Consider the following 20132-nt stretch of genomic DNA (forward strand, 5'->3'; position numbering starts at 1 on the left):
ATTGAGAGCACGAGCACTCATAAATAATCGTCTGCAATTTATATGAAATGCGTTATTCGATGAAATTTGCTTATTTCTTTACTTACTTCTCATGACGACAGACATGAAAAATCCGTAATGTACTAAGCGAAATCTATTGATTGTGCCATTTTAGACGAAAAGTAAAAAAGACTTACCTTATATAGATTTAGAATATTTATTGGAATAAATGTAAATTACAATATTTAATTAAAATTGTTCGTTTGTAAATAACTCGTCGTAATGACAGCCGGGCATTTGACATTTCGGAGGCCACCGTACTTGCATTGGAGCTTCCCACTTCAAGTATCCCGAGTTTTTAAGTCGCATGTCAGAGATGGCGCAAAACTTGATTCATTTCCAATAACTCGTTACACGCAACACCAAAATGGCACTTATTGATATACAATAACGATAATTAACGGAGAAAAACGTCAAAATTCAAAAATGATACTAATAAAGTCTGTAGGGTCAGCAGCACATATAAATATATATGGATATATTTTGTGACAATTTGTTCAATTTTAATGAATTCTGTATCAATTATTAATAATAATGTAGAAATGTACAATTGTAAATAAAAGATTCGTTATAAGAATAAGCATTTTATTTCATTTTGTTACATCGTGTATACATTTAATTTGTCACGACGAAGACGTTAGTAAAAACAAAATAGTAGTGCGTTCAGTTAATATCATTAAAATAATTATTAAAGGCACGAAGCAACTTATACTCTTCTGCTAATCTTCTAAGCTATCAAGCTATCATGTTATATAAATATAAAAAAATACATTGTAAAATCATTAGTTAAGGTGCCTTCTGTTTCATAACTGGTCGTTTTATAGACATAAGGTCACAAATCTCATTTCTTATCGGCCTCAACTCGCTAACATCCTTTTCCCAATCAGTCTCAGCAAGGATTGTCATAACCTGAAAAAATAATTTATAACAAATATAAAAATTATTTCCTTTCATGTTCGTATTGATGTATAGCATTTAATAACAGTAACAAAAATAAGATAAACTAACAGTAAAGAATAAAAACTTAAATCTGACATATTTTTCCTCTTAAAATTATATTAGTTTTGCTGAGTCGAATGAATAATACCAACGAATATTGGAAATACTGATCCTTTATATATTTATTTCAATATATATAAATTTAATTTTGTTCTACTATTTTAAGAACAATGTATCAAAAACAATATTGGATTTATCAGTACATCGGTAATCATTGTCAACAATTATAGACTTAAAAACTATACAATAATAATTAGATAAAAAAAATATAAGAGAAATAAAACTCAGGTACATAGCACAAAATAATCTTATAATTATTATTATATTATTTTCATATAACAGCGTTTAGAGTTGACATAGAGCGTACCTGGTCGAGGTTCTCTTGGGGCAGGTCGCACACGTCCCCGTAGAGCGTGAGGGCCTCGTAGAGGCGGGCGGCTGCGCAGCGGCGAACGTAGCGATCCGCGTAGCACACGTAGATGGCCAGCTGACCCAGCGACAGGCGCCACGCGTCGCGCACCTGCACACACACACGCACACGCGATTAACGACAACGTTATGACACCTTTCTTGAAACTGAATCGTTAATCAAGTGACAATAGATACAAATAAATATAGTACGACACAACTTAGATGTCGCATCAGCAAAAATCGTAATACCGATCACATCCGAATTGAGTACGCCATCCCAAATTATCAATATTTATTTCTCCTGCGAATATGATCTTTGCACAAACGTAATAGCTTGTAATATCATATGACCTAATATATTCGTCAATTTGACGCGTCGATTTACATGCGCTTGCTTTCTCTGACGCGTGAATCTATAGCGACGAATAGCGTCGAAGAGCGCTATAGGAAGCAATTTCTATTGATTTTGTAAATTGGCAGTAATCGGTTTTATTTTCATTCAATTGCATTTTCCGATGCTACATCTAATTTGTGTCGTACTATACGGGGTCCTATTTGCTTAGCAAGACAGTTCTGCCTCACTTATTAAAGTTACACCTACCTTTAACTGTTATTATAAAAAATAATATACTATTATTATAATAATAAATAATACATTAGTCAATTTTTAAAAGAATTAATACATTGTTTAAAAGAATATTTGAGAGAAAATCCAATCCAATCAAAAACAAAGTAATTTTATTTGGTATAGGAAATGTTAAATATTTTGAGCTTTAATATTCACCTGAATTAGTTGACACAGGACGTTTATAGAGTCCAGTAATTTATAAATATTCTTCCCACCCCTTAGTTCCAGTTGCAAATACTTCAATATGTCTTTTGCAAATGTCGATTCTGGATCATCCAATATCGGCGATACGGAACCTATAACAAATTATATTAATTAATTAAATTATCATAATAGTGATTTGTCAATTATGGTATAAGTTGGCGGCCGAGCATATGGACCACCTGATGGTAAGTGGTCACCATTACCCGTAGACAATGATGCTGTAAGAAATATTAACTATTCCTTACATCGTCAATGCGCCACTAACCTTGGGAACTAAGATGTTATGTCCCTTGTGCCTGTAGTTACACTGGCTCACTCACCCTTCAAACCGGAACACAACAATACTGAGTACTGTTGTTTGGCGGTAGAATAACTGATGAGTGGGTGGTGCCTACCCAGACTGGCTTGCACAAAGCTCTACCACCAAGAAATAACTTTGACAATACAATTAATATTATAAATGTGAAAGTAACTCTGTCTGTCCTTTCACGACCGAACCACTGAACTGAATTTGATGAAATTTGGTACGAAGCAAACTCGAACTCCAAGAAAGAACTTTTACCTGCTTAAGAAAGGGCTACTTTTTACCCGACACGTGACAAATAACACCCAAAACACGGGCTTGAAGCCGCGGGCGACTACTTGTTAATAGGCTACTTGACAACGCGAAAAATAAATTGTGAATTATTGTAATCAGTGTATAATATGAGGTTAAAAATTATTTACTAAAGAAACTTGAAAATAATACTCAATTTATTCAAAAATCCATAAATAAAAATGCATTTTTTCAAACGTTTGTCACGTGACACAAAACGCTCCTGATTGGCCGGGCTTATGACGAAGTCACTTTCTTGTAAACTTTGCTTTTCTACTTTATGTACCACAAATTAAAATACAGGAAAGTGACGTCACCGACCCCATTGCAGCGCCAAATTGTCCATGTAGCGTTTTTGCGCGCTATTTAAATATGGAATTTTTAATATGATATTTTTCGGCGAATATGTACTAGAAATAAAAAACACAACTTTTACTGGGTTCCTTAACTTCTAATAAATAATATAAAATGGATTTTAAAAACCAGTCAAATAGCCTATTATATAAAAAGTATTTTCAAACAATATTACTCACCAGAACTTAACAACCTGTCTAAAAAGTTGAACATAGGGCCCGTGATCCTCTTGACGTGTAAGTTGTCAGCGAACACTTGTATTATAGTGTCACAAATACTCTTCAGCGTCTCTTTGTCGTCGTGGAGTGTGTTCAGGTACGAGAATAGAGCCTGTGTTGTGTGTTTGACCTGGAATATAATATACAATTTAATATTAAGATACATAATAAGAATATTACGATACTGTACTTTTTGGCTGGTCTCTAAGTACTTTAGTTAAAAAAGAGTAACTACTGAGTTTCTTGCCGGTTCTTCTCGGTAGAATCTACTTTCCGAACCGGTGGTAGTTTCTTCTTCTTCTTCTTAGTTTCACTTAATTGTAAAATGACGATTCAAAAGTGCTTGTAAAAGCCTACTTGAATAAAGTTTATTATGATTTGATTTGATTTGAATAATTAAGCTGAGATTACCGATACTACTATCGGTAATTCGAATATACCTCGTCTGGGTTGTAGGTACAACCCAGACGAGGTACAATAGTACGGAGGTGTTTTTACATTACATTACATTATTTTTACATATATTTACAGAATAGTTACTTATCGAATAGACAGCTTTGCGATATATAGGTGATGGCGATGGTAGCTATTTACCATCAACGATCATATTTGCTCTTTTACTAATGAAAATATGTTATAGGTTGGCGGACGAGCATATGGGCCACCTGATGGAAAGTGGTCACAATCACCCATAGACAATGACGAAGTAAGAAATAGTAACTATTCCTTACATCGACAATGTGCCACCAACCTTGGGAATTAAGATGCTATGTCCCTTGTGCCTGTAGTTACACTCACTCACTCACCCTTCAAACCGGAACACAACAATACTGCGTACTGTTGTTTGGCGGTAGAATATCTGATGAGTGGGTGGTACCTACCAAGGCAGGCTTGCACAAAGCCCTACCACCAAGTAAAAATGATTAAATTGAAAAATGCTTACCAAACTCTCCGTCAACTCCCCGGCACTAACCACCAGACCCTTGACGACGTGATAGCGATACTCCGGGAAGGCGAGCAGTTGCACGAAACGTGGCATGGTGTGTCCGGGAAACAGCCATAACACGACGGCAGAGCTTTCGCTGGTCTCAGCCTCCTCGTTCCGGGGTCGCGTCGTCTCAATTTCCTCACAGGGGAATATGCGTTTTAACGCCTCGTGATGGGGTATGTTTTCGATCGGAGGATCGCTGGAATTTAAGCAAGTATTTATATGGAGTAATTTAAGGGATGACGATATGTACAGATATAGAATTCATTTTAATTGTTAATATATTATGTAATATATATTTCGATGGAGACGATAATACAGAACGTGTAAACATATGCATCTTAACCGATGATTGCGGGTTCAAACCCAGGCAAGCACTGCTGATTCATGTGCTTAATTTGTCTTTATAATTCATCTCGTGGTCAGCGGTGAAGGAAAACATCGTGAGGAAACCTGCATGTGACAAATTTCATAGAAATTCTGCCACATGTGCATTCCACCAATCCGCATTGGAACAGCGTGGTGGAATATGTTCCAAATCTTATCTTCAAAGGGAGAGGAGGCCTTTAGCCCAGCAGTGGGAATTTACAGGCTGTTGTTGTTGTTGTTATACACATGATGACGATTTCAGTCACGGTGCTCTAATGTGTGCACCAATCACCGTACGTGAACAATGTTTACTTTACGCAACAGTCCGATACGTACGGGAAAAAGTCCACGTACAGCATCAACGACTTAACGTCTGGGTAGGTACCACCCACTCTGGGTAGGTTATCAGTTATTCTACCGCCAAACAACAGTACCCAGTATTGTTGTGTTCCGGTCTGAAGGGTGAGTGAGCCAGTGTTACTACAGGCACAAGGGACATAACATCTTAGTTCCCAAGGTTGGTGGCACATTGACGATGTAAGGAATAGTTAATTATTCTTACAGCGTCAATGTCTATGGGCGACGGTTACCACTTACCATCAGGTGGCCCATACGCTCGTCCGCCAACCTATACCATAAAAAAAAAAACGTGCTCTACTAGGCACGGGTGTTTCAACTTCCAGACCACACATTCGCTGCGTTGAGAATTATTCAAGTTGTTTGAATCCAGAATCACAACAATGCAATTCTGGATTCAAGTGTCACTCACTTGTAGAGCAGCGCCGTGAAGACGCGTCCGGCGTGCGCGCGCGTGCGGTCGATCTTCTCGACGGCCTGCTGCGCCACGCCGCGCAGCACGCACAGCGCGTCGTGCGCCACGCCGCGCCGCGCGCACTGCCGGCACAGCGACAGCAGCCCTGCGCACGAATCGAAGCACCGATCCGACGTGTTAAAGCCTCACATTTTTATGTAAAATATTAATAAAATAATATTTAAGTTTAAAATAAAATAAGAATAACAATATAAAATGTATGCAATAAAATAGTATGTCACTAAAACATGTCACGATTCATCCTGAATCGCGCTATAGTCTGTTCGCGTTAAGAATGCAGTGAGTTGTCATTGTTCACCGGCACCTTTGACCAATCAAATCTTTTCGAATTACAAAGTCAAGTTCACATTGAACACGTAAAGACATAAGTTCGAACGTGATGGTTGTGGATTTAATTAATTATTAACCGATATTATTATAATTTAAATTAAATTATTATTATTATTAACTGATATTAAACAAATGAATACCACACCACTTTGTAAAAATAAAAGTGCGAGAAATGCTGCCACCACGTCTTACAAGAAGAAATTGCCATGTGGGATTTAGATAATATTATGGAACTCGCTGCAGAGAATTATTTTATATAAACACTAACGACGACAGTAATAGTGTAATAGTGATTAAAATATTAATGACTTAATTTCGATTTTTTACGTTAATGTGTACTTTTTAAATTCATTACACTTAGTCTTTGAAACAAAATTTAATTTGTTGGAATTTTAACACAAATATACATACACCTTTACCCTTCTTTTAAAAAGATTTGATTGGTCAAACAATGACAACTTACTGCATTCTTAACGCGAACAGACTATAGTGAAGTTGTCAACTGAATCTTCATATATGTCATAGGAAACTATTCGAATGTTAATCCAATATCACTAGGGAAGCCAAAAGGGGGAAATTATTTTAACATGATGTGTAACGTGTGTTTTTAAGTTGTAAGAAGAAAAACTCTGTCGCAATTTGATAACGATGCCGCTCCGTGTCTCAGTTTCAAAAGGACAATAGCATCCTTTATCTGGTCAAGCGCGGATTATAATAATTGGCATTAACTATAACCTATTTGGGTAACATAAAAAGCTGCCGATCGGCTTCTTTTAGAACTTGGGAAAGGAGCGCTGTTTTATTTTATAATAATCAGAGCAATTAAATTCAATTACCTCGACTTCTATACATAAGGTCCAAAATCTTATTTAAATGATGCAAAGATTACGATAGAATCGTATAGATATTTTGCGCGACTTCAAAAGGTTGATAGGTTGATATAACAGCACAATAGGCTATTTGACATTACGAAAAATAAATTGTGAATTATTGTAATCAGTGTATATTATGAGTTTAAAAATGGTTATTTACTAACGAAAGTTGAAAATAACACTTAATTTATTCAAAAATCCATAAATAAAAATGCAAATTTTCAAACGTTTGTCACGTGACACAAAACCCTCCTGATTGGCCGGGCTTATGATGAAGTCACTTTCTTGTAAACTTTGCTTTTCTACTATATGTACCACAGATTGAAATACAAGAAAGTGACGTCACCGACCCCATTGCAGCGCCATATTGTCCAAGCAGCGTTTTTGCGCGCTATTTAAATATGGAATTTTTAATATCATATTTTTCGACAAATATGTACTAGAAATAAAAAAAACACAACTTTAACTGGGTTCCTTAGTTTCTACTAAATAATATAAAATGGATTTCAAAAACCAGTCAAATAGCGTATTGAATCGATGAGTTACCGGTCATGCTGGCCTCTCGCACCCAGGCTCCGATGTCGCCCCTCATGTCCACGGTGTACTCGGAGAGGCAGTCGAGGAGCGCGGCGCGGATGTCGGGCACGAAGGCGTCGAGGCCCTCGCCGAGGCCCAGCGTGTGGCACACTTCGGTGAGGCCCACGACGGCGTCGCGCCGCGCCTCCGCCCACTTCGCCGTGCCCTCGCTCACCTTCGTGGCGGCGATGAGCGACGGGATAACGAGCTGCATCTGCTCCTCAAGGACGAACTTTGGCAGCGACCCTGCAAGCATTCGATAAAAAGAAGATATTAATTTTGACGACCTCCGTGGTCGAGTGGTGTGTACACCGGTTTTCATGGGTCACGCCACTCCGAGGTCCCGGGTTCGATTCCCGGCCGAGTCAATGTAGATTATCATTAGTTGTCTATGTTGTCTTGGGTCTGGGTGTTTGTGGTACCGTCGTTACTTCTGATTTTCCATAACACAAGTGCTTTAGCTACTTACATTGGGATCAGAGTAATGTATGTGATGTTGTCTCATATTTATTTATATTTATTTATTTAATCATTAACAGTACACGTTGTTGATATCGTTGGCGCTCCTATAGAATTTCCTTTTAGAATATTAGTTTTCCGCATTTCAGCAACAACAACAGCCTGTAAATTCCCACTGCTGGGCTAAAGGCCTCCTCTCCCATTGAGGAGAAGGTTTGGAACATATTCCACGACGCTGTTCCAATGCGGGTTGGTGGAATACACATGTGACAGAATTTCTATGAAATTTGTCACATGCAGGTTTCCTCACGATGTTTTCCATCACCGCTGAGCACTAGATGAATTATAAAGACAAATTAAGCACATGAATCAGCTTGACTGGGTTTGAACCCGCAATCATCGGTTAAGATGCACGCGTTCTAACCACACGCATTTGACAACTTGCAAACAACTGATATTGTATTTTAAGTTTTAATATTCTTTTGGGCATAAATTCTTCATCATCAGTACTTTTTAGTGGATAAACATAAGTTGCGTTACCTATGGCGCGCGCATAGCCCATTCTCAGCACGAGCCCGTTCACGCCGGTGTTGGCCAATTGCTCGCAATACTTCTGCACCAGTTGCCTCCTCTTCACTGGGCCGCAGTACAAAGGGTTTGTATCGCGCAAGTATTGCTCGAACATTAGCGGCAATGCCTCGATCGCTTTTTCGCGTATCGCTTGGACCTCGTGAGCGAGACATTCTTCGATGAGGTTTAACCATTCATCTAAATAGATCAACGACAAAATCATTATTGAGCACTGTTGTTTATCAAAATCAAATACTTTATTGAAGTGGGCTTTTAGTAGCTTCACTTTCCACCGGTTCGGATAGTAGATTCTACCGAGAAGAACCGGCAAGAAACTCAGTAGTTACTCTTTTTAACATTAAAAAAAATACAGTCATGTTAGTTAATACAATTATTTAAATTAATATATCCTGCCTGCAAGTCAACAGGTATAGTTGGTCAAAATTCAATAAACAAGATGGATATAAATATATCAGCCTTTGAGACAAAATCGATTTAAATTAATGAGAGCTAAATCGATACCAATGGTTTTAAAATGAGTAAGAAAGTGAAGGAAATAAGTATGAATAAGTGTGAAATTAATATTTCAAAAGTCTGATGATCCTTTGGAAAAAATAATAAAGTTAAAAAAATTGTTCGTTTGTTTTATATATATATCCTAATGCAGTACCATTTTGAAAACAAACATTTCTGTATATTTATAACATATTATCCTGAAACTTAAGATTGCCATGCCACATGATATTAAAAGCATGCGCAATAAGGATATAATGATACACAAAAGTTACAAGGAATACATCTATAGAGATACAAATAAAATAATATATACTAATATTGTAAATGTGAAAGTAACTGTTACTTTTACACGCTTAAATTGCTTAACCGATATAGATCAATATGATAAGGATATAGTTTGACTCCAGGTAAGGACATGGGGTATTTTCTTAATCTATCTCTATATATATAATAAAATTGGAGTGTCTGTTTGTAATATTAAAATAGTCCTTTTTTACTCAATGTCTATGTATTTATAAACGGTACATATACCAAAATAACATTTTTCTACAATTTTTTCGGCCTGTCTGTTTGTTCCGACCAATCTCTGGAACGAATGGACCGATTTTGATGGGAATTTCACTGGCAGATAACTGATATAATAGGGAGTAACTTAGGCAGCAAGAATGATAGCAGCATTTCCCTGTTGAATCGCAAAACTTGGGCTACAAAATAATTTTTATATTCAACGGCGTCCAAGGTCACGGGTACAGGTAGTCTCTCTCTTAAGGGGGGGGGGTTGTTTACAGGTAAATTTTATAAATATGACGGGGATAAAGCCGCAGGGCCAGCTACTCCTAGTGTGACGTGGCAGCGGGGGGGGGGCGTGTCTCACCGATGGTGTCGCCGCTCTCGAGCGGCGCGCAGGCGCGTGCGAGGCGCGCGGCGCAGTGGCACGCGGCCTGGCGCATGAGCTCGCCGCCCAGCCCGCGCAGCAGCTGGCGCGCGCGCAGCTCGCCCGGCAGCGGCCGCACGCCGTCCCACGTCGCCGCGCTCACCAGGCTCGAGCCGCTCTGCCCTGCGCACGCGCAGCGTGACTTTAGTTAAACAATGCCCAGCCGGACCTTCATTTTTTACTTGGTGATACTCGTTTGCAGAGTCGGATTTAAAGGTCTGGAGGCCCCCGGGCCACAAAGCAGTGGGGGCCCTAGACAAACATAAGCGTGAACAACCTAATAATTATATTATCATGAATTAATTAACTTTTTTTATTTCAATCAGTAAGCTATGATTTAATTACTTTGTATCGGTAACTTTTAAAATATTAAGTAGTAACATTATTATAATTTGACTATATCTCGGTATTTGTTAACTCGTTGAAAACTCATGTGGCCCCCACTCATGTGGAGGCCCCAGGGCAGTTGCCCCGGTTGCCCTCCCCTAAATACGGCCCTGCACATTTGGGAATGCACACGTTAGGTACGGGTAACTTAAACCGTGATCTGCATATTACATTAATGCATCAAATTAAAAATAGTCATTGTGTTCATTTGAAATAAGCGAGTGAAGCGCGTTTTAAGTTTGCAGTAACGAAGAAATATTAAAATAATATGTCAAAAAAATAAACTTACCGTTCGGTAAGATGGTTTGAGACAGTGCGTGTATTGCTTCTCCTATACCTAAAATGGCACCATGCCGTACGTTGAGATCAATAGATTCAGTCTTCTTTATTAATTTCGGTAATATTTCTTGCGCCACGTATTCTGGTGTCTAGAAAAAATATAACCATTAAAAGTAACTATCTACTATCGTGTAAAAATAATTTTACATAATTATAGAATTGCTTAAGAAAATAATAATCGTAAATTTATATTACTAAAACTATATTGTTTTTACTTACTTCACACATCACTGTTCAATTGTAAATAGCTAAATAAAAAATATTTAAATGAATAAAAATAAACCTAAGATCTTAAATCTAATACAGCTAAACTATAATATTTTAATTAAATAATAAATGACAGTGACAAATTCCAAAATTAAAAATAAAATCGATGTGGCCAGCTTTAACAATGAAAAAGTAAAAAAAATATGTATTAGAAAAATTGCAGAGTAAGGCCTAGTTTGCATGGGATATTTCAAATACTTAGCACTGGCAGATTAGTGCTAAGACTATTGAAAAAAAAATATATTTTAGTATTTCTTTATACTATATGCATTATATATATTCTTTTTTGTACTACTTCGACTACCGAGTATTATTCGAGAACTTTACACGATACGAAATTTGCAACTAAAAAGGTTTAACTGCAATAAGAGAAATTATTATTGTTATTTAATATCTACTCCCATAGAATTATGCTTAAGAGTTTGTGTTTTTGGTTTGTAAACACTGATCTCTGGACCAGTCAAGCGTCAGATGCAAACTAAAAAGTATTATATTTTTATATGCTAAATGTTCATAGAGACTATTAAATTAATATCACACTACGGCCCATGGGGACGGAGTAGAATGTTTTACTCAGATGAAACCGCGCGAAGAAGCTAGTAGAAAGTATTACCTTATCTGTTAGCCTATTAAGTGCCTTTGCAGCAAGCTCCCTGATAGCGCAGTCCCAGTGCTCCAGCTTGAGGTCGACGATGTGGTCTAGCAGCGGACGGGTGTATTCGGGGAAGGTGGCCACGTAGGGGGCCACCACGAGGTAGGCGTGGGTCCGTGGACCCACTGACTGGAAGTCAGCCGCCGTCAGCACGTCGATGCCGTGCGGGAAAAGCCCATGACGCCCCACATTCTCCTGGTAGGCCGCCGACGCCGCTCGCCGACAGTTTATCTGCAATGTAGAAACATTTAATGGATGTCATATCGGGTACACAATCAGATCGCACCTTAAGCCCAGCACACACGGCGCAACGCATTTGCAACGAAACTGCGACTTCTAGTTACTTTTATGTTTCAGCCATAGACTCCTTTGAAAGACCGCACACGACGCAACCTGTATGAAACTGGTTGGAAACGCGTTTCAAACCAGTTGCATTGAAACCGGCGTGCAGGAAACTCGTGTTTGCGTTTCTTCGGATTTTGCGCCTTTTTCATCAACAAAATGGCTGACGATGATAATCAAAGCATTGAATTTGTGTTAGAAGTAGAAAAATATCCTTGTTTATATAATAATGCTTTGGCAGCCACAAACATACGACAGTTGATATTAATATCAATGTAGGGATGTATCCACATAGTTCTTTTACGCCTTCTCCTTTGTCGAAGATATAAATACATAACCACAACTTCTTCATCATTTGAACTAGACATTTTGCAGACTTCTATTCTCTCAGAAAACCGAACTGATTGTGAGCAGGGCGGTTGCTGCGTGTGTGGAAATCGATTGAAACGAGTTTCAAACTAATAATTTCAGAAGGGTTTCGTTGCAGTTACGTTGCAGTTGCGCTGCGCCGTGTGTGCTGGGCCTAAGGGCCCTCGCCCACGGCGACTTTTTGTAGCGATGCAGTAGCGATGCTGTCGCATATTCGCATCGATACAGTCGCGATGCGATCGCTGGCAGTGTGCCCTCGCCCACATAACCACGATTCAGTCGCGATGTCAACGCAATACTGTCGCGCTTCTGTCGCGATGCAAATGCGATTCAGTAACGGCACAAAATTGCCTGTGGTGATCGCTACAGTTGCAAGATGGACTCCGTTGAGGCAACATTAGTCACGTTGTCTTTGGTGCTGCTTTGTGAGCAGCCGAAACGAGGGCAACGAAACCGGCGTCAATACTGGATGCACCCATTTAACAAAAAGAGATTACTTGGTGGTTTCGCTCGTTTCTCCACTCACGCGCCATCCCCCACCGTTCTCTCCCCGATGTCGTCCGACATGGCCGCGCGTTTGCATCGATACAGTTGCGATGGTGTGGCGCGTTGCAAATGCGACTAACGAGCGTTAGTATCGCTGCTGTCGCGCTTTTACGAAACGCGCGACTGCATCGCTACAAAAAGTCTCCGTGGGCGAGGGACCTAAGAGAAGCGAGTTAACAGTCAATATGGCTCACCTCCCTGTCGAAGCAGGCGGTGGCGATGAGGGCGTTGGCGAGGGTGAGCGCGTGCGGCGCCAGCGCCACGGCGTCGTAGGCGCGCGCGATGGCCCACGCCGCGTGGCACGCTGCGTCCCGCGCCGCGCGCCCCCCGCCGCCGCCGCCGCCGCCCGACGCGCGCGGCTCGTCCCGCGCCAGCGCCGCCGCCGCGCAGCGCACCGCCTCGCTCAGCTGGCGCGGCGATATGAGCCCCCGGCGGCCCAGCTCGGCGAGCGCCATGCAGCCGCCGTGCCACGCCGTGTCCCGCTCGTTGTCCGCGAACAGAGTGAGCACGCTGTCGCACACGTCGGCGGCGGCGAGGGCGGGCAGGCGCGCCCCGAGGCGGCCGACGCCCTTCGCCGCCGACCACCGCACCACGGTGTCGTCGTCGCGCAGCGAGCACAGTAGCAGCTCCACTACATCTTCTACCTGCCCAACGAGAAACAATATGCCCTTTAACAGACTTTTTTTGTAGAATAAAACTTAGATTAGAAAATTTCAGTCCGTTTTGCCAAGGCGAAAGTTTCGCTGAAGGTGGCCGAGGCGTAATTAAAAATATTGAACAATTCATTAGTCAAAGCGAAACAATTCGAAAAAAATCTTTTTTTTTTATAGCTATTGGCTGGCGGACGAGCATATGGGCCACCTGATGGTAAGTGGTCACCATCACCCATAGACAATGACGCTGTAAGAAATATTAACTATTCCTTACATCGTCAATGTGCCACCAACCTTGGGAACTAAGATGTTACGTCCCTTGTGCCTGTAGTTACACTGGCTCACTCACCCTTCAAACCGGAACACAACAATACTGAGTACTGTTGTTTGGCGTAGAATAACTGATGAGTGGGTGGTACCTACCCAGACGGGCTTGCACAAAGCCCTACTACCAAGTAAATCTAAATTTTTATTTCGCTTTAATCTTAAGCAAATTGATTTTGTTCTGCATTTTTGTTTTATTTACCAAAGAAGAAAGGAAAGTAATAAAGGATATCGTATATAACCTCTTGTGGTATGTCCTGATCATCGTCATCAGGCGGAGTAGTCATCGGCTCCGTGTCACCCGCAGCGGCCGTACTACCTCCTAGCGTCACGGTCAGAGATCGCGAACCACGTGTATACCTCCACGAAGCAACACGTGGGCGAAGGAATGTCAGACCTAGATTTATTACAATAAATAACTATTTTATATAAATCCATATATTTACTTCGTATTTGTTCAATCTTATACTCCATGGGAAGGCAATATACAATCAGAAATAATATACCTATATGACCAACAGAAATTTAAACATTATTCAATTATACTCTGACTTCTTGATGAGAATTTTTTGACAGAGGATTCACACTAACTTTATTTTGGCCTAAATTTAAGTTAAGAACCTCTGGGTTTGCAGACGGGTTTATAACCTGGACGTAAGATCAATAAGGGCGTCAATAGTTTATGAAGCAAAACCCAAAGTAATATAATCAATGATATTCTAATAAACAGATATGTTATATCCATACTAAACAACAGAAAAAAGTGTGAAGCGCCGGGGACCGTTTATTTTTATTTATTTTTACATTTTGTTAAAAGTAAAAAGGATAGCTTGAGAAAAACAATAAGTTAAAGGGATAACTAGATGTTTTAATTATGCAAAACGTATTACTACGTAATTATGATGTATACGTAGGACGTTTTCTAGTCTTCACTTTTTGCGCATTAATAACATATCTGTTTACTATAACATCATTGAATATAATATAATATTTAATATTTATTGTAATTGACATAATAAAACTACATCTTACCTATTCTCTGAACAATTTTCACACCATACTTTCTGACTAACATTGCATTATGTTGCTGATAGTTTTGTGTCGTTACCCATTCCAGTAACTTTGGTGTGTACGGCAACAGGTCATCTCTCTTTCCATGTTTGAGTACTGCTGCAACAGTTGCTAACACTCCATAATAAATTGTGTCTTCTTCTTTTAAATTGGAATGTAAGTCACATGCCCAATCAAAAAATGAATTCATGTATAATTCTTTAACATCAGATCTGTAATTCATAAAGGTTTTATATTAAAATCAGAATCAGCATTCAGGTATGCTTTTTTAATATTTAATTATAATAAAAACACAGCCCTCTCTTGCTCATTATTCTAAAAATAGTCATGTATGCCAATGCAATCATGATCTTAGTTTCATATCAATTTAACATTTCTTCTCACATGGGTTTCTATGTATTGTATGTAGTTATGTAGTTTGAAAGACTACATAATCACATACAATACATAGAAAAATCCTGATAGTAATATTATCATCAAGATATCTTGTTAAGTATTTTGTATTATTGTCTACTCAACGATTGACTTTGATTATTTAAACTGCAGTATATTTATATAGATTTGAGCAATTGATAAATTAATAGACTTTATATATTATTTAAGTAATCATCTATACATATAATATAATTCGAATGTCTGTTTGTAATATTAAAATAGCCCTTTTTTACTCAATGAATATACATGTATATATGGTACATATTCCAAAGTACAAACATTTTTTACATGTTTTGTCTGTCTGTTTGTTCCGGCTAATCTCTCGAATGGCTAGACCGATTTTGATGGGACTTTCACTGGCAGATGACTGATATAATAAGGAATAACTTAGGCTACAATAATATTTTTTTTTATTAAATTCAAATGCATACAAGGTCGCGGCACAGCTAGTTTTATTATAAGAAAGGTTAATGTTAATATTACCTTATTAAAAACTTGGATGCTAGATATGCACTTGCTTCAGCACAACTGTCCTTGCTCATGGCATATGTCTTACAAATGTTAAAAATTCTTTCCATAACTGTCATTTTTTTCGAAGTTCCAGCACCTGAAACAATTTATGTATAATTTAACTTTCTTTTCCATTACAGAATAAAACAGCACTGGTACGTTAACAGTCAACAGACAACTCATATTCAAATCGATTGTAACATAATTGCAATTCTATTGGTTTTGTTCTTTATCTATATACCAACTCTTTTACCCAAATCAATTATAATGTGCATAACATTATAATCAATTAAATATCCAACGTTACATATAGAAGAGTTAAGCTTTACTTAATAGAGAAATATCTGAGCTATATTATTTATTACTTAATTAATGTACCTGGTTGATCAGGAGCAAAACCATCAAGTCGGCTCATGTGAAATGGAATGATCACTACAATTGACAGCCAAAGCAACAATACAAATCTGCTTCTCCAAGTTTCCTTGTCATTGGGATCTTGTGCCTCAAGGTACATAAGAACAGTCAGCAGGTCTGAAACCTACAAATTATTCAATTTAAACATTTTATAATTCAAAACACATTAGAAAAAGTTAACATATTGTAAAATTAATATGAGGTCTCGAATTGTAATGGAACTTATATTGCAGTCAATGTACATAACAATATCAAAAACCCACCTCATGTGGAAGGTGTCTTACAACAACTTTATATCCTCTGACCCTTATAATTTGATACATGTAGTTGAATGTGGCATGCTTCAACTCGAAAACGGAATCCTTGTCCTTAATTATAGTCATAAACTTAGCCAGGATTTTCTCCAAATGAGGATCGAGCAAGTGCGGTTGTTCATAGTATTGTTTCAGTATAGTATACAGTTTATCATACTCCACCTCCAAAGATGGTGTGTTATATATGTTTTTTACATTGTCTATCATATTTAATACATCATCAACTTCTGAAAAGTGTTCTAGGGCGCAGCCTAGACCAATATTGTCACAGTCGTCGTCTCTGTTTATATCTGCGTCAAGTGCCACCATTTTCGGTAACAAATTCTTCAACTTTTTAGAATAAGTAATTACAAAAAAAACGTATTTATTATGTTATATTTGCGTTATTTTTTTGTTCAAAATAAGAATGTATACAAACTGAAAAAATATTTTAAAATTAAATAGATTCGTCGGCGAATATTATGACAATCTCATGAATCATAACAAAATACTCAAATCGTGAAATCACCAAATTTTTCCTTTATATAAACGTCACTCTAGAATCTTGAGTGTATTGTCAAATTTGACAGCTTGGAATGCTAGTTTTAAATTGTTTGACTGTTGTTTATGTTCATAAAATCTTTAAGAATATTATTTTATCTTTAGAAAAAGCAATATTCTGAATAACAGAAATTTTGTGCGTCATTTATATGAATTCAATAGTTGTTATTATCTTCTGTCATATATTATTTCTATTAATAGAAAAGTATATATTGTAATTAATATTAGTTTTTATTTTATAAATGTTTTCATAATTTCGCACACGTCAATATTTCATTACATTTAAAATTATTAATGAATTAATACGTAATTCATAAACATAATTTGATCTTTGGAGGAACGAAGCCTATAAAAAGATAATCACAATGTGTAGAGCAGAGAGCTTTTTAATTATATTTATATTTTATAATCTGTAATGCTTAAAATTAGAATAAGTGTACATCAAGTCAAGTCATATTACTTATAAAAATTGTATAAATAAAGTTTATAATATCTAATATTACTTGCAATTTAGTAATAAACACAACAAAGCTCTGAAATCTGAGCCTTAATTATTTTCTTACTACACGAATGTGTGTGAATATATTTCTGTCAAAATTTCGCTAGCTGTACCTAATGTAATGTGTTATTGCTTATATTAACAAATTTATTATTATGTTTAGGTAAAATTTATCCTATCATAATCTGCATTATTAAGTTATAGAATTTTTCTTTAATGCGACGTGTTATATAAAATGAATAATCGTAAGTGTTTGTTTATTTAAGTGTATGTCTGGTGATTATTTCCTAGCCGGTGTTAATTATATATTTATTGTAGAGACTAGAGGTCCTGCAAAGCGTAAGGTTAAGCCTGTTGAACAGCCGCAATCCTTATTGGACTTCGATCTTGGCGAGGGCGAGAGTTCTGACGATTCCGATTTTCGAATAGAAGATCATCCGGAGGAAAGTGACGATTACTCTATAAACACCGACGATGATGATAAAAGTATGCAATACGTTATTATTTCAATTTTTATTATATTCAATATAGATATAATGTAAGTGTTTGCAAATACAAGTGTACTTTCTGGCACTCATTGATTCATTGATTCCACTCATTTGTAAAGAGTCATCTCAATTTGATAGGTTGGAAATCCCACCTAACTGATGTTCAAGTGCTGCAGTAATCACAGCTACTTTTAAAATTGGAATGCTTCAAAATTGGGCTAAGAATTCAAAGTTAGCCAGTAGACTAATAAGCCAGTTCAATTATAATTTAAATTTAAAATAAAGATTCAAATAAATGAATTGTTATTAAATGATTATTATTCACGTTTCAGAAAAAAATGCAAATAGTGGTAGCTCTGAAGAACAATCGGAAACAGACGGTGAAGATGAATACAAAAACACAACAGGCAAACTCGGTGAAGAGATGAGTGTAACAGATCTTCTCGAGAAAGCTAAATTGCAGGAATTTAAGGTATTTAAAATCAAAAGACTGTGCTCATAGAGGTCACATAAGAGAACAAATTTATAAATATATGTTTTAATATGTTTGATTATAGTTTCCAGAATTAGCCAATGTCATGATCTGTGCGGGTTGCCTTGGCTCAAGAAGTGATGATTTTAACGAAATTGTTGAATGTGATGGCTGTGGTGTTACTGTTCATGAAGGTATATGTTTAAATTTTTTATAAAACATTATCTTATACAGATGAGTAAATAATTAATAAAGATGATTTTGAAAAAATATCCTATCAAAACCTATTATTCTTTTATTTTAAAGCATTTATAAATATTTCTAGTGTAAACAACTTTATTGCTATGGCAACACCTTCTGTATTATAAGTAATTGCTTTATAAAACTATTCAGTCAATTATTATAAACCAATTTTAAAGTAGATTCACCTACCTGTTAGAGTTCAAATTGAAAGGAGAAAGCCTTTCAATAAAAGATAGTATAAATAAAAATGTGAATGAATATATAACAATATTTACTTAATTAATTTTTATGTTCAATTACAAATAATGGAATAGTTTTGTACTTGCGGTCTATTAATTCAAGGCCCTACCAGTTTACATTTTTCAGCTACAATGACTAGGAAATTGAACTTTTCGTTTTTTTTTTAGGTTGTTATGGAGTTTCGGATGTAACAAGTGAATCAAGTACAGTCAGTTCTGCATCAACAGAACCTTGGTTCTGTGAAGCTTGCAAAGCGGGAGTCACAGATCCCAATTGTGAACTGTGCCCTAATAAAGGTAAATAATTCAAAGCTAAAGTAATTCTATTTATAAAAGTATAAAAAACATATACTTAAAAAAAGAAACAAACTGTTGTTTGTTTTTATTAACATTATGAAGAAGTAAGATTTTAATATTAATGATTTTTGTTATAGGTGGTATTTTCAAAGAAACTGAAGTCGGTGCATGGGTTCATCTCGTGTGTGCACTATATGTGCCAGGAGTAGCATTCTCAGAGGTATAACATCTTACATTTAATTTGGCAGATCATATTTAATTTCGATTTATAAATAACATTGCTGTTACTCAATATAGTACTTAAAATATTTGCTGAATCATATTTATTTATTTATTACATATGGCACACAAGACAGGTAATAACTGATAAATATCTAGATAATAAATTACAAAGTTCGAAGATTAGTTACACCCTAATATTTGTGTACACATCAAGCAAGAATACATTAATTCATAGTTAATGAAGGCTGAAGCTATTACAAGTAAAAATTAAAGAAAAAAAAATAATACGAATATAAAATTTTTGGAGAAATTAATATAAGTATAAAATATAGCAGAATTTTTTTTTATAAATAATATTACATAACAATGTCAAATATATTACATACTAAGTCTTAAAGATTGAATTCATCAAACACCTTCTAAATATACGAAACTTATTCTCGAAAATGTCAATGGAGTCATTATTAGCGGCAATATTATCATATTATTAACAAAACAAAATTACTTTTATAACAAATTTATTGAAAGGACATAAAATAATAAACATTAACAAGAAAATACTTCAATCAATTTCTGGTTTTCTAATAATATTACAAAACAGTAAAACAATGATAC

General features: G+C 36.7%; 2 protein-coding genes across 8 annotated transcripts in view; one reads left to right on the plus strand and one right to left on the minus strand.

Annotated features, from left to right (window-relative positions):
• Window positions 1-646: 646 nt before the first annotated feature.
• LOC124532295 (tubulin-specific chaperone D) lies at window positions 647-17078 on the minus strand. The gene is made up of 17 exons (XM_047107133.1): window positions 16467-17078; window positions 16168-16327; window positions 15763-15886; window positions 14806-15056; window positions 14016-14170; window positions 12991-13440; window positions 11501-11770; window positions 10571-10709; window positions 9835-10017; window positions 8415-8642; window positions 7386-7661; window positions 5575-5722; window positions 4392-4635; window positions 3410-3578; window positions 2234-2373; window positions 1406-1558; window positions 647-948 (listed from the first exon to the last, which is right to left on the minus strand). Exons 1-17 carry the CDS (start codon window positions 16824-16826, stop codon window positions 826-828), a joined length of 3573 nt encoding a protein of 1190 aa, XP_046963089.1. The 5' UTR covers window positions 16827-17078; the 3' UTR covers window positions 647-825.
• Window positions 17079-17482: 404 nt separating this feature from the next.
• LOC124532302 (PHD finger protein 14) overlaps window positions 17483-20132 on the plus strand; it is a 17845-nt gene continuing 15195 nt past the window's right edge. For all 7 annotated transcript variants that reach the window (XM_047107143.1, XM_047107145.1, XM_047107147.1 and 4 more), the window contains exons 1-6: window positions 17483-17801; window positions 17875-18042; window positions 18377-18516; window positions 18602-18710; window positions 19167-19295; window positions 19433-19515. In XM_047107143.1, coding sequence (XP_046963099.1) covers window positions 17792-17801; window positions 17875-18042; window positions 18377-18516; window positions 18602-18710; window positions 19167-19295; window positions 19433-19515 — 639 coding nt within the window. In that variant the 5' untranslated portion in view covers window positions 17483-17791. The remainder of the gene's footprint in view (window positions 17802-17874; window positions 18043-18376; window positions 18517-18601; window positions 18711-19166; window positions 19296-19432; window positions 19516-20132) is intronic.

This window comes from Vanessa cardui, chromosome 9 (assembly GCF_905220365.1).
Source record: "Vanessa cardui chromosome 9, ilVanCard2.1, whole genome shotgun sequence".
NCBI classification, from domain to species: domain Eukaryota; kingdom Metazoa; phylum Arthropoda; class Insecta; order Lepidoptera; family Nymphalidae; genus Vanessa; species Vanessa cardui.